This window comes from Oncorhynchus keta, chromosome 20, assembly GCF_023373465.1.
Source record: "Oncorhynchus keta strain PuntledgeMale-10-30-2019 chromosome 20, Oket_V2, whole genome shotgun sequence".
Lineage (NCBI taxonomy): Eukaryota > Metazoa > Chordata > Actinopteri > Salmoniformes > Salmonidae > Oncorhynchus > Oncorhynchus keta.
In genome coordinates, this window is record NC_068440.1 from 1,017,702 (window position 1) to 1,039,675 (window position 21,974).

Below are 21,974 nucleotides of genomic sequence, written 5' to 3' on the forward strand. Positions count from 1 at the left end.
AGAGAAAGAGATGGGAGTAGAGAGAGAGAGGGAGAGATGGGAGTAGAGAGCAGGGAAGACAGAGAGAGATGGGAGTAGAGAGAGGGAAAGCGAGAGAGAGAGGAGAGTAGAGAGAGAGAGGGAGAGATGGGAGTAGAGAGCGGGGAGGAGAGAGAGAGGGGAGTAGAGAGAAAGGTGGAGTAGAGAGAGAGGGGAGTAGAGAGAGAGAGGGAGAGCGAGAGGGGAGTAGGGAGAGAGAGGGGAGTAGAGAGAGGGGAGTAGAGAGAGAGAGGGGAGAGAGAGAGAGAGAGGGAGAGCGAGAGGGGAGTAGAGAGAGAGGGGGGAGTAGAGAGAGAGGGGAGTAGGGAGAGAGAGGGAGGGAGAGCGAGAGGGGAGTAGAGAGAGGGGAGTAGAGAGTGAGAGGGAGAGCGAGAGGGGAGGAGAGAGAGAGGGAGAGCGAGAGGGGAGTAGAGAGTGGAGTAGAGAGAGGGGAGTAGAGATAGGGGAGTAGAGAGAGGGGAGTAGACAGAGGGGAGTAGACAGAGGCGAGTAGAGAGAGGAGAGTAGAGAGAAGGAAGTAGAGAGAGGAGAGTAGAGAGAAGGGAGTAGAGATAGGGGAGTAGAGAGAGGAGAGGAGAGAGAAGGGAGTAGAGATAGGGGAGTAGAGATAGGGGAGTAGAGAGAGGAGAGTAGAGAGAAGGGAGTAGAGATAGGGGAGTAGAGATAGGGGAGTAGAGAGAGGGGAGTAGAGAGAAGGGAGTAGAGATAGAGGAGTAGAGATAGGGGAGTAGAGAGAGGGGAGTAGAGAGAAGTAAGCAGCAGTAGGTGGGAGAATGTAAGGGGAGAGAAGTTCAAGGTAAGAGGTGACACAGGTAATGGAATGTGAAGTGTGTGCCAAAAACAGGAAAAGGGAACGGTGTGGGAAAAATTGAGATCGAAACCCAAACCCAGTGGAGTGTGGGCTCTTGGATGCTAAAACAAACCAGATACATTTTTTGCCGCGGCACAAACAGATCTGGAACAAGGCTAAATTGGGGCTGTAACTGGGAGTGGATCAGGGAAAATGGTTGATGTGCCGCCACACCCACCTGCTCTTCGGTGTTGAAGGAGTGGAAGTTGTAGTCGTAGGTGAGCTCCGTGCCACTGCTCATGTCCTTGAGGGCAAAGAGGCCAATCCTGTACACTCCATTCACCGACCTGCAGGAGCAACAGGCACGAGGAAAGAAGAGTGAGGGAGAACTCAGATTTGCCCAGGCAGGCTATGAAATGGCTACCCGGACTATTTGCATTGTGTGCCCCCCCCACCCCTCTTTTTACGCCGCTGCTACTCTCCTTTTAGCATATATGCATAGTCACTTTAACTATACATTCATGTACATGCTACCTCAATTGGGCCGACCAACCAGCTATCTGCATTGTGTCCCACCACCTCCCAACCCCTATTTTTTACGCTACTGCTACTCTATGTTCATCATATATGCATAGTCACTTTAACCATATCTACATGTACATACTACCTCAATGAGCCTGACTAACCGGTGTCTGTATGTAGCCTCGCTACTGTTAATTTTCACTGTCTTTTTACTGTTGTTTTTATTTCTTTACCTACCTATTGTTCACCTAATACCTTTTTTGAACTATTGGTTAGAGCCTGTAAGTAAGCATTTCACTGTAAGGTCTATTCGGCGCATGTGACAAATATACTTTGATTTGAACTTGAGCCTAGGGCACAGTCAGAGCATAGGGCACAGTCAGAGCATAGGGCACAGTCAGAGCATAGGGCACAGTCAGAGCATAGGGCACAGCCAAAGCATAGGGCACAGCCAAAGCATATGGCACAGTCAGAGCATAGGGCACAGTCAGAACATAGGGCACAGTCAGAGCATAGGGCACAGTCAGAGCATAGGGCACAGTCAGAGCATAGGGCACAGTCAGAGCATAGGGCACAGCCAAAGCATAGGGCACAGCCAAAGCATAGGGCACAGTCAGAGCATAGGGCACAGTCAGAGCATAGGGCACAGCCAGAACATAGGGCACAGTCAGAGCATAGGGCACAGTCAGAGCATAGGGCACAGCCAAAGCATAGGGCACAGCCAAAGCATAGGGCAGTCAGGGCATAGGGCACAGTCAGAGCATAGGGCACAGTCAGAGCATAGGGCACAGCCAAAGCATAGGGCACAGCCAGAGCATAGGGCAGTCAGAGCATAGGGCACAGTCAGAGCATAGAGCACAGTCAGAGCCTAGGGCACAGTCAGAGCATAGGGCACAGCAGTCAGAGCAGGGCACAGCATAGGGCACAGCCAGAGTATAGGGCACAGTCAGAACATAGGGCACAGTCAGAGCATAGGGCACAGTCAGAACATAGGGCACAGTCAGAGCATAGGGCACAGTCAGAGCATAGGGCACAGTCAGAGCATAGGGCACAGTCAGAGCATAGGGCACAGTCAGAGCATAGGGCACAGCCAGAGCATAGGACACAGTCAGAGTATAGGGCACAGTCAGAACATAGGGCACAGTCAGAGCATAGGGCACAGTCAGAGCATAGGGCACAGCCAAAGCATAGGGCACAGTCAGAGTATAGGGCACAGTCAGAGCATAGGGCACAGTCAGAGCATAGGGCACAGTCAGAGCATAGGGCACAGTCAGAGCATAGGGCAGTCAGAGCATAGGGCACAGTTAGAGCATAGGGCACAGTCAGAGCATAGGGCACAGTCAGAGCATAGGGCAGTCAGAGCATAGGGCACAGTCAGAGCATAGGGCACAGTCAGAGCATAGGGCAGTCAGAGCATAGGGCACAGTCAGAGCATAGGGCACAGTCAGAGCATAGGGCAGTCAGAGCATAGGGCACAGTCAGAGCATAGGGCACAGTCAGAGCATAGGGCACAGTCAGAGCATAGGGCACAGTCAGAGCATAGGGCACAGTCAGAGCATAGGGCACAGTCAGAGCATAGGGCACAGTCAGAGCATAGGGCAGTCAGAGCATAGGGCACAGTCAGAGCATAGGGCACAGTCAGAGCATAGGGCAGTCAGAGCATAGGGCAGTCAGAGCATAGGGCACAGTCAGAGCATAGGGCACAGTCAGAGCATAGGGCACAGTCAGAGCATAGGGCAGTCAGAGCATAGGGCAGTCAGAGCATAGGGCACAGTCAGAGCATAGGGCAGTCAGAGCATAGGGCAGTCAGAGCATAGGGCACAGTCAGAGCATAGGGCACAGTCAGAGCATAGGGCACAGTCAGAGCATAGGGCAGTCAGAGCATAGGGCAGTCAGAGCATAGGGCAGTCAGAGCATAGGGCAGTCAGAGCATAGGGCACAGTCAGAGCATAGGGCACAGTCAGAGCATAGGGCACAGTCAGAGCATAGGGCAGTCAGAGCATAGGGCAGTCAGAGCATAGGGCATGTACTCTTTCTGGGAGGACAAAAAGCATTTTCAGCACATTGTCTAGGGGCACTAATACACGTCGTATAATCGCTATTCTATGACAAGATGGAGGACTGGCTTCACGCTGGAAATGCTCTATCCCTGTAGAATGTCTTATTCGAGGCCCACTCCACAACACCCCACAGCACTACAGAGAGACAGACAGTTGTTAGATTGGTGTGTCCTAGTTAACTCACTGGACCTTCAAGAAGGAAAACAGGTCTTTTCTCAAAGGTCCTTAACCGTTTTTACGGTCTGTGTTCAGGCCCTTTTGGGTTATCAAAACTTTAAACAATAGAGAAGCTATTTTATTAACTTCAACTGTCCACCAAGAGTCACTGAAATTCCTCTTAACGTGTTAAACACACCGTTTAAGTGGAGGTCTTCCTGTTTTAATTACTTTCAATATCGTAACCTTGGTTTAACTTGTGTTCTACCTTTCATGTATTATTCCTTGTAAAAAATAACAAGCTTTATAGACACTTCATAAATCATACCATTGTGTGTTATTAACAGACTGTCTTCTGTACCAGAGGTGGTGTCCTGGACATTAGCCTAATGACTTTCAATGGAGAATATCCATTGAACATGCTTTTCAGTAAGTAGCAAGTGCGCAAGCATGTCGGTTGGCTTGGTCTGTGTCCAGGAAACCATTCCTAGGTGAACCCCGAACACTACTAGAGTTGAACTGTGTGGCTAAGTTGGTAGAGCATGGTGCTTTCAATGCCAAGGATCGCAGGTTCTAATTCCCACTCAGACGGTCTGGATAAAAGCATCTGTCAAATGGCATATTGTTGTAATAGATCGCAGGTTCTATTCCCACTCAGACGGTCTGGATAAAAGCATCTGTCAAATGGCATATTGTTGTAATAGATCGCAGGTTCTATTCCCACTCAGACGGTCTGGATAAAAGCGCCTGTCAGATGGCATGTTGTTGTAGTAGTAGTACTAACTCACCACTTCTGCATCTCACAGTTGGGTTCACAGCTGTGGTTGATGAAGCGGGCCTCGTTGCCCATCCGGTAGCTGTCGATCACCATGCCGCTGTCCAGGTTCAGACAGTATTGGCCGCTGTGGGAGAAGTACTGCTCCATCATGCGACTTCTACAGGACACACAGAGGGGGGAGAGATAGGGACATTAGAAGACATGACATGGATATGAGAATACAAAGCAGAGTTTAGGAATACAGATGAACACCACAGAACCATTCAAAAAGCCCACAAAAATAATAATGATTTAACATGAAAGAATAATAGATTTGGTGGCGAATCCTTGCTAACTTCCACTTAAGGGTGCGTTCGTAAATTTGTTCTGGCTATTTACTCTGATTTCAGAGCACTCTCGTCTGAGTGTGCCAGAGGGCGCAGAATAACTGATGCATTTACGAACGCTCAACACCCGATGAATATGGCCGGTGTCAGTAAACCTCTGCAAAAAAAGCGTCATTAAATTGTTGCCAGCAGCACAGTTGCAGTCACCAACGCTCTGGATAACATAAAAACTGCCTAACCAGCTCTGCTAGGGTGAGAAAAATGGTCAGAGTGAGGTGTTCTCTCATTTGTGTCTGGAAGTAGCTAGCAAGTTAGCCAACTTTAGCCAGTTAGCTTGGGTTCTTGACTGGCATTGTGAGGTCAGAACGCTTGGATCAAGCCTACTCCTCGGCCAGAGTGTCCAGTGTGCTCTCTGAGGGGGAAACGCTCTGAATTTACGAATGGACAATCTGACAATGCTCTGAATTTACTAATGCCTAGAGCGCACTCTGGCACTCAAGAGTGAATTTACGAACGCACCCTAGTTATAAATTGATGTCATTGGGAGACTAAGGGCTCTATTTTCAACTGGCACTTGGGAGGTGCAAGTGTCAAACGCACGTTACCTGACCTGTCTAAGATCAGTGATCTTGCGTTGAAGTGGGAGGGGTGCCCATATCCTCCTAACAATTCAGTCCGCCACCATATCAACGACAGATTCTTTATAGAGAATGTGGGGGGGTTAATGGGGGGGTCTATCAGTCTATACATCTATATTATATATATATAGATCTTTTTTTAAAAACACTACACACATTTAGGGTAGACACTGCATACAACTGACAGCAGACTCCTATTCTGTATAGAAGTGTGAACGTTATGTGTTTAAAAGACATTTAGGCCTACATGTGCACACAGTGCCATGGAAAGCCCAACCTATCAATAATGGGGTTTGGCTCATGAGATTGCTTTGAAATACATATGAATCACCAAAGCTTTATCGAAAGATCAACTTAGGGAGGAGCAAAACAATGAGCCGATATCCCCCTTTTAATTATTATTTTAGCCAGCTTCCATTATTATTTTGGATGTGCGTAAAACCCTCCATAGTCTACCTTAATATTATATGCCCACGGGGAGCAATTATGGTGCCTGTAACTGTATTTAGACAGAGTCTATTTAAAACCAGTTGTTTTGTTTTTATTAGAATTTCTGTCACATCTTCTCCCGCCACTGGTCCTGGGATCCATCATTACACACACCTGGCATCATTCATTACGCGCACCTGCACATCATCATCATCAGACACACCTGGACTCCAGTACCTCACTTACTACTAGGGATGCACGATATATCGGTGAACATATCGGAATCAGCCGATATTAGCTAAAAATGCAAACATTTAAAGCTGATGTGCAAAACCGATGTCAAAGCTGACGTGCATACCTATATAACGTGCAGTAGTGGCGGCACGTAAAATTTGCGCTACACGTGAAACACAGCATTCATAACTTAGCCCGCAATGTCTGCTGTGTGAATCGAGCAGTCAACAAGTCGATCAGTCATTTGAAAGAGTAAGAACATTTCAGCGAGACAACTCAAAAGGTGAAATCCGTTAAAGCCAAGATACTGGAATTCATTGCCTGTGACAATCAACTGTTCTCTGTCGTGAGTGATGTTGGCTTTCGCCGACTGGTCAAGCACAGGTACACAATCTCAAGCACTCTATTTTTCAGATGTTGCCCTACCGGAGTTACACAGTAATGGCGTCACTGCTATTAGCTTCAAGACATACATACTATGGAACACTGTTTGGGTCTTTGAAGGTCAAAAAAGATACAGTAGCACTGTCAAAGCTGTACAAAAATGTCTGCAAACAAACAAACACCGGAAACGAACAATGTGTTTATAATACCGCATTGGTAATTAAGCATTATTTATTTGACCACAACTTCTGGGGTAGCTAGCTTTAGCTTGGTACCTAGCTAACACCAATACAACCAGCCTGAAAACAATGACCAATAGAAACTGCAGTCATTTTCATTCTTAGCAATGATTTAGGAATCCTTGTGAGTAAGTATTAGCTATGTAACCACTTGTTGTTCGCCGATTGAAATTGAACTTCAGTTCATGAAAATAAATAGCTATCCAGTTACTTAACCCTGCTGCCCAAAGCTATTGTTATAAGTAGCCAGCTAGCTTCATCTGGCTAGTGAGGCTCCACCAAACCGGGTTATGTGTTGTGAAGCTAGCCACAATAAGGATTAGGCACAATAGTGGACTTTGCGGTTTGCCTTCAAAATAAAAGTACATTTTTGAACGTGATGCAGAAGTTTACAATTGGTGGAATCATGCCATATTTAGACGAGATAATGTTAAACCAGGTTGGAATGTGAAGCAATGAAATGGGGTATCAGTCAACTCGGTGACACCTACAGAACACAACTCTGAAGAGTTTACGTAAATATTAACATTGTGACTGTGTGAAATCACCTCCCCAGTAAGCCTATTGTGTGTATTGACATTCATATGGCACTGTACAGCTTTACCTAAGGATTGGGGTATCGGTCTACTCAATTAGTCTAATCATTACCCAATATATTTATCAGTATAGTTTCTCCTCAGGAATAGTGTTCAATATACATAGGTTGACAATAAATGTGGCTCAATTCACAGTTGTTTCAGAGTCCAGCAATAAGAGCTACGACGCTGTTCTCTGGGTGTCACTCTGGGTGTCACTAAGTAGACTGATACCCCATGTCATTGATTCACAATCCATAGGTAGGCCTGTACAGTTCAATAAGTATGCCCCCAATGCAATTCAAAAGTATAATCCATCCAGTGTGATTTCAACAGATTTTTGTCAAATTAACAAATTATTGTCTTTTGTTGATTTTATATAACAACATTCCAACCTCGTTCAGCATGATCTGTTAAATGATGGCATAATTCTACTATTTGTATTGATTTGCCTCACAGTCAATGACATACTTTTAATTTTGAAGGCTAACCGCAAAGTCCACTATTGTGGCTAATCCTTATTGTGGCTAGTCAAATAGTGTTATCTACTGGTCATTGTTTTCTTTTTTGACATGCAAAGACCCAAACGGTGTTCATAGAAATCCTGAAGCGAATGAAGCGACTGAACAACAAAACAGCACAGCAAGTAAGTGAAAGAAATAGGTTTTGATGTTTTACTGGTAATGGGGACATACGTAAACGCCAACAAAATAATTTTTGATCAGTGTGGTGTGTGTGTGTAACCTTTATTTAACTAGGCAAGTTAAGAACAAATTCTTATTTACAATGATGGCCTAACCCGGCCAAACCCGGACGACGCTGGGCCACTTGTGCGCCGCCCTATGGGACTCCCAATCACTGCCGGATGTGATACAGCCTGGATTCGAAACAGGGACTGTAGTGACGCCTCTTGCATTGAGATGTCGTGCCTTAGGCCGCTGCGTCCATGTGTGTGTTAACTATTTAACTGTACTAGAATGCTTAAAAGGCCGCAAAAATTATAAATATCGGTATCATTTTTTTGTTGTCAAGGAAAATAGCAGATATCGATATCGGCAAAAAATGTCACATCAGTGCATCACTCATTACCGTCCCTATATCTGGCACTCCCTTAGGTTCTTTCCCCAGTCAGTATTGTTTATGTGTTTCATGTCTATACGTTACTTGTGCTTGTTATATTGTTCGATGTTCCGTTTATTATTAAACTCACCACCTGTACTTGTTTGACTCCCAGCGTATATGTAACTATTTGATTAGAGTTATAGTCTTTTTAAAAAATTTGCCATGGATGTAAAGCACTCCGCACATCATCATTGTTAACGGTTGGGAAAATGGCAGAGAGTGAGACAGGGAATTGAGCTAATGGCAGTACAGTTGCAATGCTTAGCCATCTGAAACAGAGGCACCATGAGACTCAAACCGTTGCTGGCAGCAGCGCAGGTCCCTGAAAACAGACATCTGACAGGCTCTTCACACAAAAGAAGTGCAATAATGGACGGCGTGAGAAAATGACACAGTGCTGATTATAGAAATGATTGCAGTTGATATGCAGCGGATGGAGAAATTGTGCAATGACTGCTCTGCAAGTACAAAGCGTGTGCTCTCAAACAGCCCATATGCGACCTTAACAATAGGGCTGAGACGGTCATGGAATTTTGGATGGCGGTAATTGGCCAGACAAATGACTGCAGTCACCATAATAACCATTTAAATGGCAACAACAAAACTAACGGGGGAGTTTACGCACATTTTCTCCCCTCCTCTGCTCCTGACTGGATGCGCTGGCATAGAAATAGAATGAATAGAACGAACGCCCCATTTCAAGACAGTGATGGCATAATGGGTGGATTGGCGGCCATTGCAAGTGTACCCATAGGAGCAAAGCAGGAAATAAAATATGTGCTATGATTTGTTCATTTAAAAAAAATAATACATTCCATTGCATGAGCCACATCAGTTAACATGATTTGAATTACCATTCTACATTACCATGGAAATTATTGCACCCACAATACCAGGAAGCCATTGCGAGTGTACCCATGAGTTTACCAGTCAAATTGCTATGATTAGAGGTTCCAAGCACGTTCTATTCATTGTATTCCTATGTGCGCTGCTGTTGCATTGTGGGGGGTGTTGCCTAAGCAACCGAATACTTATTTGCTTGTTTCAGCAAGGAGCAACAAAGTTTCATCACGTTGTTAAGAGTCCATTTTACAGGAGAAATGGACTCAACCGCACAAATGCACAGCAGTCCCATCTTCAGTCAGCTGTTTGTTCCAAACACACACAACAAAAAAATATTTAAAGGGTTATGACAATTATTTTAATTTCATGATGGTCTTCATCCATAACCGTGGGTTACGTGGTTATACAGTAATTGTGCCTGCCCAGGTTAACAACAGATTGTTAATGTCTATGGATACGCTGTCATACATATATATGCCATTTAGCAGCCTGGATTCCTGGATACATCCACTGCAAAGAGCATTGATGAGAAGTGTGACATGAAGACCCATGTACTGACCAATGAGAACATGGAGAGGTGCAACACAGAGACAGCAGTAAGGTGAGCGCCGTCTGGTAGTCATGACAGCGGTAGAGTGAACTGCATTGCCCCTAGAGGTTATACGCAGGACCATATCTGCATTGTGAATTCACATGTAACTTTATGATTTTTTTTCTCTCTCATCGTTTAAAAAATATATAAAGAATCCCTAAATGCACAATTTGAAGCAACCACATTTTATTTGCCATGGAGCACATTCTGATTAGCCAGTGAGGGGGTCAAGCCTCGACACACCTACAACTTGTTTAGTCATCAAAACCCAGCCCTTTCAGGCCACCGCCAGCTACTGAGCCCATAATTCCGGTTGTGAAAATAACAAAAACATTTCTGACACACCCCCTAACCTATAGCGCTATCGCCAGCGCTAAGATTTACCATTGCGTTAGGTTTGTTAAAATAGAGGCCGAAGTGAAAATGTGACTTATGTTTTGCCCCTCGGTGCATTAAACTCTGCAAAAAAAGAAACGTCCCCTTTTCAGGACCCTGTCTTTCAAAGATAATTAGTAAAAATCCAAATAACTTCACAGATCTTCATTGGAAAGGGTTGAATCACTATTTCCCATGCTTGTTCAATGAACCATAAACAATTAATGAACATGCACCTGTGGAACGATCGATAAGACACTAACAGCAGACGGTAGGCAATTAAGGTCACAGTTATGAAAACTTAGGCCACCAAAGAAGCCTTTCTACTGATTCTGAAAAACACCAAAAGAAAGATGCCCAGGGTCCCTGCTCATCTGCATGAACGTGCCTTAGACATGCTGCAAGGAGGCATAAGGACTGCAGATGTGGTCAGGGCAATAAATTGCAATGTCCGTACTGTGAGACGCCTAAGACTGCGCTGCAGGGAGACAGGACGGACAGCTGATCGTCCTCGCAATGGCAGACCATGTGTAACAACACCTGCACAGGATCGGTATATCCGAACATCACACTTGCGGGACAAATACAGGATGGCAACAACAACTGCCCAAGTTACACCAGGAACGCACATCCCTCCATCAGTGCTCAGACTGTCCACAATAGCCTGAGAGAGGCTGGACTGAGGGCTTGTATGCCTGTTGTAAGGCTGGTCCTCACCAGATATCACCGGCTACAACGTCGCCTATGGGCACAAACCCACCGTAGCTGGACTAGGCAGGACTGGCAAAAAGTGCTCTTCACTGACATGTCGCGTTTTTGTCTCACCAGGGGTGAGGGTCGGATTTGCGTTTATCGTCGAAGGAATGAGCATTACACTGAGGCCTGTACTCTGTAGTGGGATTGATTTGGAGGTGGAGGATCCGTCATGGTCTGGGGCGGTGTGTCACAGCATCATCGGACTGAGCTTGTTGTCATTGCAGGCAATGTCAACACTCTGCGTTACAGGAAAGACATCCTCCTTCCTCATGTGGTACCCTTCCTGCAGGCTCATCCTGAGATGACCCTGGGAACTTGCAGGTGTCTTGGTGGAAGAGTGGGGTAACAGCAAGAGCAGGCAAATCTGGTGCAGTCCATGAGGAGATGCTGTAGCACTTAATGCAGCTGGTGGCCACACCAGATACTGACTGTTACTTTTGATTTTGACCCCCCTTTGTTCAGGTACACATTATTCCATTTCTGTTAGTCACATGTCTGTGGAACTTGTTCAGTTTATGTCTGTTGGTGAATCTTGTTATGTTCATACACATATTTACACATGTTAAGTTTGCTGAAAATAAACGCAGTTGTCAGTGAGAGGACATTTCTTTTTTTAATGAATTTATGTAATGTTGTATGAATAACCCACACATCAATACATGCATTCAAATCTATCTCACCTGAACTCGTGCTCGCTGACGACCTCTCCCAGGTACTCGATGATGAACTGGCCTGAGCGGAGGGGCTCCTTGGTGCGGATGCCCCAGCCCTTGCCCTCGGCACGGAAGCGCTCCAGGCACTGCACCCACTCATGCCTCTGGATGTGCTGGTTGTCACACTGCTCCCCGCACGGACAAGTGCCGGGGGAGCACTCGGCAAAGCTCATCCTGAGGGAGTGGGAAAAAAATACTTATATTGCAGCCAAGTGGGAGACACCAAGATGATTTATTCATGTTAAATTAAATTCACATCTTGAGATGCTATTCCATGACAGATTTCTGAACATTTATGTAGAATTGAAGACCCAAGCAGGGTCGAAAGCGTTTTTCTTGTAGATAAACATAGCACGCCTGGGAGCATATACCATTGTGCCGGTGTATTTTAGTCTCTAACACCAGTGTTTATACCTGTTGAGGCATTCGTCAAGGCAGCCTCTGTCGATGGCTTCCCCGGAAGGCCTGCAGTTACAGGTGGTGGCTTCATAACCCGAGACAGGCTTCACATCCACATAGACGTCTACAGTTACACAAGGCAAGGACATATACACAATAGCTTGACCAGACCATGTCAGCGTCCCAAATGGCACCCTGTTCCCTATATAGTGCACAACTTTTGACCAGGGGCCAATAGGGCTCTGGTCTAAAGTTGTGCATTATATAGGGAACAGGGTGCCATTTGGGACACAGCATTAAATAGCGTTTGGTTACATTATAATTTAAGCGACTGGATCTTAAGATTGTGTACTCACTTGATCTGATCTTTTTATAAAGGGGGACATCGGGCTTCTCGTAGAGCTAAAACCACCAAGAAATGTAGGTTATTACATCATAAGTAAGTAGCCTTGTCCAAGCTAGAACTGCTCATAGTCCAGATCGCTAGTCTATCGCAGGCCTTACATCATAAAAGAGAAAAAAATCCTTATATAGATTGGACAAATCCCTATTAAAGCTATTATAGCTGGTCGACTATAGGGGGAAAACACTTAGCAGTGATCACCTGGTCATGTTTCCACAGCCACAAGATGTCGTAAGGCAACTGGAAATCAATGCGCTTCTGTCTTAGGTACTTTCCTGAAAGGGGGGAGAGAGAAATGAAGTAACTAGTCATGACAAAGTGTGTGTGTGTATGTGTGTGTGCTTGCAGGCAAGAACACTCACCGACATGGATAGGGGCAGGAAAAAGCCCATACTCGTGTTCCCCAGGTGTGTACTCCAGTTTCTCTTTCTTCATCTGCAGGAGCTGACTACGAGGACTGAAAGAAAAACAGGAACAAAACGAGAGTGAGATGTCCATATATGCCCTTAAATATTCCTGGTTTGACCTTTGGTAAGCAAACGGGTATATCCATATTTGACATGTCTGTGTTTCTCTCTTATGGGACTCACTCTGCCGTCTTGTACACATCAGAGTAGAGCCCCGCCTTTTGGAACTTCTTCTTTGGAGGCCTGGCTGCTCTCTTTTCCCGTTGGCTGGTTATAGGCATGGGTGGAGCTTGTTCCATGGAGACGGTGCCCGGACATTCCGGGGAGGAGGGGCCATCTGGTTTCCCCTCCAGAGCACTGAAATAGAACAAAGAGTCAGTTTATAGTGATGACTGGCTTGATAGTCTCTTTATATATATATATATATATGCACACAGCTGCTAAAATCTAAGATTAGCGCTGCCTATGGAAGTAAACTGCAACATAATCACGGTTCTCCACTGTCATCGTTGAGGCTACAATCACGTGTTGGCCTGTAGTGGTGGTGGTTTTACCTGCGAAAGCGGTGCAGCTCCTCTTGGGTGAGCCAACCACTTCCTCCCTCAGCACTGGCCCTCATCCCCAAGCCACCCAGGTTCTCCTCCCTGTCCAGACCTCGTTCCTCCACCTCCCCCCCTTCCTCCTCCTCCTCCTCCCTATCTCTCTCCCAGTGCTTCCTCTTCTGGCCTTTCCTGAACTGGCCCTGGACCACCGACTCGATCGCGTCCGTCACAGTGTCCCCCTTCCACACTCCTCCTCCACGTTCCCGGTGCCTGGTCTGGGTCACTTCGGCCAGAGGGGGTGGCGAAGGGGGCGGGGAAGGCAAGGGATGCTTCCTGGGACGCCCGGGGCCTCTCTTCTTGACCATGTTGTTGCCTGTCCTCGCCTGTCTCTGAAGCTTCTTTGCACGGAGGATCTTGTTGACGTGGTGCAGGCTGTGTTTAGAGGGCTGGGCCCGGTGGGAGTGGTGTGGCGGGGAGGCATCATCGTCCAGGCAGCAGCCCTGGGACGGCGAGTTGTGGCCACAGTGAGAGAGGCAGGCGGAGGAGGAAGAGTGGAACAGAGGAGGGTGGTGGTGGTGCTGCCTGAGGTGGTCCTCAGGGGTAGAGTGGTCGGCTCGGGTCTGGACACTTGATGTACAGCCTGCAAATAAACAGACAAATAGAGAGAAGAGAGGGGAATTAGATGATGAACATAGGAATAAGCTGCAGCGTGACACTTATGAACGTATATTTATTATCCATTCCAAGCCCTAGCTTAGTTCCACTGTTAGGCCAACATATTTCCTCTGTCGGTCTTGTAATGCTATCTAATAATTATCCAGGCTTAACCTTAAATTGAAAGGAAATTACTACATTTGCCATTGATATCCACTGCCAATTCGCTCACCAAAATGCAGCTCATTATGGATAAACATATAGGCTAAGCCCACCTCAGCAAACTGAAATACTATGACACGTAATGAACAATGACTTCATACATTTTCAGCTTTTCCTTTCAAGCCATAAAGTGTTGCATTAAGTCCATCACATTAGTGAACGGTCCTACTATAAGTAAAGACACCAAGCCACTCCAGCATCCCCCCTGCTGCCTCTCGACTCTTCTGGTTCACACTCCTGTGTGTGGTTTATCCCACACTCTGCCTCCCTGCCTACTAGGCTACCTCCATGGTGGTGGTGACCGCAGAACGACCCTGTGTCCTGAGCTCTAATCCTGGATTACGCTGGCTGGGTTCAAACTACACCATGCCGCCTCACCAGGAGCCTTCCACCGAGCGAATCTGGCCTTCTCACACATAGAATACATACACACTTATCTCAGTCAATGGCAGCCAGGCAGCTTGATGGAGCTGAATCATTACCCAAATCACACAGTCTTCCCTGTTCATCTATATTAGCTGAGAGCAGGTGTAGTGTTTACACATTGATCTAAGACAGAGATGCACGCAGCCTTTCAGTTTGATAGCTTTTGATGGGGAAGCCTACCAAATATAGCCTGTAACAAAACGCCCAGCTCAACTATTACGGCGAGTCAACTATTCTTATTGAAATAAAACATCTCGCTGGACATCCTACAAGGATACCATGACAATCACACAAAAGCAGGGCCAGTTTAAGTAATTATGGGGATTTTGCTGCCAAGCCCTTAATCACTGGTTAGGGATATCTAATGTCAGGGCCGGTGGAGGGTAGATGTACATACAGGGGATGGCAGTGTGTTCCTCCAAGGGATTTCTAAAGGATAAATTTAACCAATGAGGCACGGGGGGGGGTGGTATATGGTCAATATACGACGGCTAAGGACTGTTCTTGGGCACGCCGCAACACAGAGTGCCTGGATACAGCAGTCAGCTGTGGTATATTGGTCATATACAACGAACCCCTGAGGTGCCTAATTGCTATTATAAGCTGATTGCCAACGTAATTAAAACAGTAAAAAGTCATTTTTGGTCCTACCTGTGGTATATGGTCTAATATACCATGGCTTTCAGCCAAATCAGCATTCAGGGCTCGAACCACCCCGTTTATAATGAGTCATTGAACACTGAGATTCAGCAGAGATATCTTGAAATTGGCCTGGTATGCATAACCATGAGTGACAGTATTGATTCCAGGGTTTTGTTTCCATGTAGTGACCACTTTACAAACCACCATATGGCATAGTGAGCACTGAACACGGTGTGCGCCCCAAATGGCACCCTATACCCTTTATAGTGCATTACTTCTGACCAGAGCCCTGGTTAAAAGTAGTGTGCTTTATGGGGAATAGGGTGCCATTTGGGACGCACACCGCGTTCAGTGCTCACTATGCCATATGGTGGTTTGTAAAGTGGTCACTGCATGGAAACAAAACCCTGGAATCAATACTGTCACTCGTGGTTATACATACCAGGCCAATTTCACTACTTATTGCCAAGAAATGAAGCTAAGCGGACATCATCCAAACAAAATAGAAAGCTGAATTCTTGAGGCACTAGCAGCAGAACTTTTTTTTAAAGTAAATTTGGTACACAATTCAAAAACCTTCACAATGTCAGATTCAATTTGGGTTCAATTCCAAAGAAGTACAAAGAAAGATTTTGGTGCAGAAATCACATTCAGAGCAATAGCACAGGGATTTTAATTTGAGGGTATTTTGATCCATATCGGGCGAACCGTTAATAAATGACAGTAGTTTCTGTACATCATCCCCCCCATTTTGGGAAAAATTCACTTATATGTGTATTAAAGTAGTCAAGTGTAGTATTTGGTCCCATATTCCTAGCATGCAATTATTACATTGTAACTACAAACTTGTTGGATGCATTTGCTGTTTGTTTTGGTTGTGTTTCAGATTATTTTGTGCCCAACAGAAATGAATAATGTAGTGTCTTTTTTAATGTATACTGAACAAAAATAAAAATGTAACATGCAATAATTTCAAAGTTGAGTTACAGTTCATATAAGGAAATAAATCAATTGGAATAAATTCATTAGGCCCTAATCTATGGATTTCACATGACTGGGCAGGGGAACTTGGTAGCCAGGTCAACCTGGCTATCAATGTGCCCGCAGGTGAAGAAGATGGATGTGGAGGTCCTCGGTTGGCGTGGTTACACGTGGTCTTCGGTTGAGGCCAGTTGGACATACTGCCAAATTTTCTAAAACGACGTTGGAGGTGACTTAAGGTAGAGAAATGAACATTAAATTCTCTAGCACTAACTTCTCTAGCACTAAGACATTCCTGCAGTCAGCATGCCAATTGCACGCTCTTTCAAAACTTGAGAAATCTGTGGCACTGTGTTGTGTGACAAAAATGCAAATTTTACAGTGGTTTTTAATTGTCCCTAGCACAAGCTGCACCTGTGTAATGATCATGCTGATTAATCAACCTGTCAGGTGGATGGATTATCTTGGCAATGGAAAAATCCTCACTAACAGGGATGTAAACAAATTTGTGCACAACATTTGAGAGAAATAAGCTTTTGGTACATATGGAAAATTACTGGGATTTTTCCATTCAGCTCATGAAACATGGGACCCAACACTTTATATGCTGCGTTTATATTTCTGTAAATATACAAAAATATGCAACACTTTACATTTTGCGTTTATATTTTTGTTCAGTGTAAATAAGAATAAAGTAGGTTTCTAAACACTTTTACATGAATGTGGATGCTACCATTATGATGGATAATCCTGAATGAATCGTGAATAATGATGAGTGAGAAAGTTATAAAAGTGACTCCAAAATGACACAATACATTATTTACCATGAATTTCTATTGGGCACAAAATAATCTAAAACACAACCAAAACAAACAGAAAATGCATCCAACAAGTTTGTAAATGAAAGCTGACAGTCTACACTAACCTTTAGTCATTGTATCATTTAAAATCCAAAGTGCTGGAGTACAGAGTCAAAACAAACGAAACATTTTCACTGTCCTAATACTTTTGGAGCTCACTGTATTTCAGCATATTGCTCTCTAACAGAAAGCCCTGTCACAATGACTCACCCATCTCTCTCCTCTCTGCTAACGTGGAGTGCTCCTTTCTCAGCATCCGCTCCATCCGGGTGAAGTTAGAACTCTCTGCCGGCCCTCCCTTCCTGACTCGGCCTCCTCTCAGCAAGGTAGGGGTCAGGGCGGTGGCGAACAGGTTGGTGTGGTGCGGGGGGTCCTGGGACTTGGGATCCGCCTCGTCTGTGGGTGTGATGGGCTCCTCGTCTTCCTCCTCGCTGTCTGAACAGCCAGCTGGATCTTCTCCCTGACCGTCTGTGAACGGGCCCTGGCCGACAGCTGCGGGGTTCCGGGAGAGCTTAGCGTAGTCTGCCTCGGAGCTGCCCTTCCTGAACCAGGACTCGACGTGTTGGTGGCCCCTGGGCCTGGCACTGCCCTGGGCCAGGCGAGAGGGCCCCAGGAAAGACAGGGATGTCTCCTTGCGCTTGTACCTCTCGGCTGAGGAAGAGGAAGACGAGGAAGGAGAGTTGGCCGAGGTGGCCGTGGCTTGTTTGTTGGCACTGGTGGTAGTAGGGGTGGAGTCTCTTCCAAAGCGACAGCGCTGCAGAGATTCGGCCATTCCGGCCCCGCGTTCTCCCCTTCCTGACCCCGGGCTCTCGGAAATTTCGGCTCCGCCTCGGCTCTCTCCTCCTCCCTCTTCCCCGTCGTCCTCTGCGCAGCGCTCTTGATGTTTGTGTCTGTGTTTGTGTTTGTGATGCCAGCCGAACGACAGCTCTGAGGACATTGCCGGGTAGAGCACGGGAGACCGGCCCCCACCCAGGAACTCCTGTCTCAGCAGCTTGTGTTTCTTCTTGTGAAATTTGGAGGGGTTGAGCAGGAGGTGTGACGGGTGGTGGTGGTGCACGTAGGACGGGGGAGGTGGTGGGGGGAAGGAGGGGGAGTGATGGGAGTGGTGGGATGGAGCAGAGTGGGAGTTCTGGTGATGGGGGTACAGGGCACTGGCTGGGGGGTATCCTCTGTAGTAGCCCAGACCAAGGGGACCAGAGGAGTATGGAACACTGTAGGATGGGTGGTAGAACCCACCGCTAGATAGCGGGAACCCCAGCCCATGAACGAATGGTACGTCTGACATGGACTCCCGCAGCTTGGGAGGGCGCCCGCGTTTCTTCTTCAGGTCTGGCTTGCGGACGTAGTGCAGAGAGTCACAGGGGTAAGAGGGGTGGGGAGAGTAGTAGCCGCTGAAGTTTATCCTGAAGATGGTTGGAAGCAGGTCTCTGTGCAGGTAGTGATGCGGAGGGGGGCCGCCAGTGCCTCCTATGGCCCCAGTGGCCCTGCCTACCGACCCTGGTACTCTGCCCGCCCCCGCAGCTCCCGGGGGCATCCCCAGGCCACTGCCCAGCCTGAGCGCAGGGGTGCGGTGCGCTATCCTGATCTCACTCAGCCTCACCACAATCTCATCCAGCTCTGCCAGGAAGTCGGGGTCCTGGCGCCGGGAGCGCAGCTGCAGGTACTTCTTCTTGCGTTTGCGCTTCTGCCTCTTTAGCTTGTCGTAACCCGGGCAGCCGTGGCTCCGGCGCTTGCATTTGTGCTTGTGTTTCTCTTTGTGGCCCACTAGTGCAGAGGGAGGGGTCGCCAGTAGGGGCCTGCGGGGATCTGGTGAGGACCTCGCCCCCAGTGGTGACGGAGAGGGCGAGGGGTGCTCCAGCAGCACTGACGACGAGTGTCTTAGTCCACCGCGAGGGTTTATTCCAACCCCTACCCCCACGGCTGAGCCCATCACCCCTGGGATTAGCAGTCCACTGGCCATGCCAGGTGGTATCCCCACGCTACCTAGGCAACTTGCCCCACCGGCCTTCTCACCCCGGTCAGAAGTGCTGTTGTTGTCTGTTCCTATGCCGCTGTCGCTGGGTACAGTCTCCTCACTGTGAGACTCACTAACAGGAGAGGGAGTGGCTTCCTTCAGCTCACTCAGAGGTGCAGGGGAGGTGGGGTGGAGGGGCCTAGGAGGGGATAGCTTACGGTAGTGGTAGTGCTGCCTGTAATGATGGTGGTGGTGATGGTAGCCACGGCACGACTTCTTCTGGGAGGCCACGGCAGCCGAGGAGCCCAGAGGGCCCAGAGTGCGAGGGGAGGGGGCTGAGAACGTTGGGGGAGGGAAGGGGAATGAGTGGTGGCCGTGGCCGTGGCTGTGGAAGTGCGGGTGCGTCAGGAAGTGCACTGCCCCTGGCGCCACAAAGCAGGAGTCACTGATGGGGCTCTGGCCTCCGCTGGACTGGGAGAGCGAGGGGGAGGGGAACACCTCGGCAGACGGGAGCTGGTGCTGCGGCTGAGACTGATGGTGGTGGAGGGGCGACGTGGTGTTTGGGGACAGGAAAGGCCCCTCAGTGGGTGATGTTGGAGCTGCCAACGAGGGATTTGTTGGCGCTTTAGGTTTGCGGCCTCTCCTTTTCCCCATGTATATCGTCCCCTTTTTGCTAACGTTGATCTGGGGTCCCAGTTTGCCTCCGAAAGAAGCAGCCAAGGAGGATAGAGACTGGGTTGCAGCTGCTACCTGGCCCACCACCCCACTGGCAGTTCCTCTGGGGGGCTCCTGCTCTGGTCCGGACCCTGGTCCTAATAGGATCTGGCTAAGGAACCGTTTGCGTTTGACACTCTTCATCTTATTGATCTTGCCTATGATAGTCTTCATGATGAGCTGCCCGTTGCCCTTGGTCCGGAACTGTTTCCCATCCCCCGCTTCCGGTGCCAGAGTGGGGGGCTGACCCTCCTGCGGCAAGGTCGGGGGCAGGCGTTTGGGTCGCCCCCGCTTCCTGGGCATAGGTTTGGGAGGATTCAGATCTACCTCTGGGTGGAGAACAGGGGGGTCCTGCTCCTCTTTTGACCTGTGTAAAGAAAATACCTTAGAGGGGGCCAGCTTGTGAGGGGGACGTCCCCGAGTGGGGGCATCCAGCCGTGGCATTTTAGACTTGGGCCGTCCCCTTTTCCTGGCTGGCTGAGGAAAGAGTTGAGACATGGCAGGAGGCTTGACCTTATTGGGGTTAGGAGGCCGTCCTACAGGCCTGCGTATGGGTGGCGGAGTATGAAGGCCTGAGGAGGATAAAGGCATGATGGTTTCGCACTGGTCAACGGGGCTGTACTGGCCCGCCCTCTGTGTCCGGTTCACTACTCTGGTCCAGCGGGGCTTTCTGCCTCGCCGCTTCTTCAGGGGTTTGTTCTCATGCTCTGGGGGCGAACCCGGTGACTCGTCTCCAGGGGACTCGTCTCTGAGAGGAGGGGGTGAATGGTTGCCGGCGGGCTCTGGTGGCGAGGCAGTCCGTCTCACAGACTCCGGGGGACTGGAGGTACCACTGGTGTGACCATCTCTTTCCCTGTTGGGACTGCGTTTACTTGGGTTGGGATTGCATTTAATAGGGTTGGGACTGCGTTTACTGGGGCTCAAGCTCTTGCCTCTCTCCCCTCTGAGTGACTGATTAGCCCCCTTGTCCTTGGCCTCCTGCTTGCCTAATGCTGAAGGAAGGGAGCATTTGGTTAAGTCTCTGGGGCCGACCCGGTCACGCTCCTGCTCCCTCTCACTGCTCTCCCTCTCCTCTGCCTGGGAGGGACTGTCTCGGTCTCGGGAGTGGTGTCCTTGAGAGGCAGGGGAGCCCTGGCGACTTGGCCCGCTCCCCGTCCTCTTCTCTGAAGAGGAGCAGGATGACAAACGAGGTGGTGATGAGGAAGAGGAGGAGACAGAGTGAAGCGGTGGGCAGTGAGTAAGACGTGACTGTAGTGGCTTCGCGCCATTACTGTTGTTGTCGTTGTTGTCCTTTGAAATTGTTGCCAGGCGGTTATTGCCGCCACCGTAAGTTAATGTAGGGCTGCTGCTGCGACTGCTGTTGCTGTTGTTGCTGCTGCCAGACTTGCTGGCCCCATCTGTCTCCTCTTTCCCAGGCGGGGTGGATGATTTCTCCAAAACATTGTCTTTATTGTTCCGGGAGCCATAGGGGCGGCCAGGAGGGCGCGAGACGGGAGGGGGTGGAGCGAGGTGGACCGCTCTAGAATAGGTCGCCCTGTTGGCCATAGCGCGGTCTCGCTGCTTTGGGGTGGGGGCCATAAAGTTAGAAGTGGTGTGGGTGGTGGGAGACGAAGTCATTTTGGGGGGTTTCACCTTGGTGGACTTTGAGGGAGGGCAGGTGGCGATGAGTTGCGCAAGTTTCTCAGTGACAGTAGGAGCCCCCCAACTAGAAACACCCCAGTCCTTCTCCCTCAGACCCTCACTGCTGTAAGTGTACCCAGGAGGTTTAGTAGCGGCTTCCACGCTGGGTTCCGGTGATGGGGGCGCAGGAGGGGAGGGCGAGGAGGTAGGAGACTTGGTTTGGGGCGTGGGTGTCTTCTTCCCAGAGGCATGGTGCGTTTTGCCGTCTGCCAAAGGACGATGAAGATTCAGCGGTCTCTCCGTAGAGGCGGCGGATTTCCCGTCCGACTTCGCCTCAGATTTGTCCGACTTGCAGGCCAGTTTTGGAAGACCCTGCGAAAAGAGAATATTAAAATCTAAAAGGCCATTGATTGCAGATAAGGCCTACCCATTTCCCAGAAAGGTAGTTCCCAGAAAGGTATTGTTGTGTTTCACTAAAAAGCTTTTTTATTTTATTTTTTATTCATGTCTGACTATTTTGACATTTGTAATCTTTTGATATGTATCCAAACCCAACCAATGCTTTCTGGTAATTATCTA

At 48.2% G+C, this 21,974-nt stretch overlaps 1 protein-coding gene across 5 annotated transcripts in view; it reads right to left on the reverse strand.

The window, feature by feature from the left end:
• LOC118399115 (histone-lysine N-methyltransferase ASH1L-like) overlaps positions 1-21,974 on the reverse strand; it is a 49,208-nt gene that overhangs the window by 20,417 nt on the left and 6,817 nt on the right. For all 5 annotated transcript variants that reach the window (XM_052471876.1, XM_052471875.1, XM_052471874.1 and 2 more), the window contains 10 exons: positions 17,318-21,767; positions 13,335-13,962; positions 12,964-13,137; positions 12,736-12,830; positions 12,575-12,648; positions 12,327-12,372; positions 11,986-12,094; positions 11,539-11,745; positions 4,356-4,502; positions 1,068-1,176 (listed from right to left, as the gene is read on the reverse strand). In XM_052471876.1, coding sequence (XP_052327836.1) covers positions 1,068-1,176; positions 4,356-4,502; positions 11,539-11,745; positions 11,986-12,094; positions 12,327-12,372; positions 12,575-12,648; positions 12,736-12,830; positions 12,964-13,137; positions 13,335-13,962; positions 17,318-21,767 — 6,039 coding nt within the window. The remainder of the gene's footprint in view (positions 1-1,067; positions 1,177-4,355; positions 4,503-11,538; positions 11,746-11,985; positions 12,095-12,326; positions 12,373-12,574; positions 12,649-12,735; positions 12,831-12,963; positions 13,138-13,334; positions 13,963-17,317; positions 21,768-21,974) is intronic.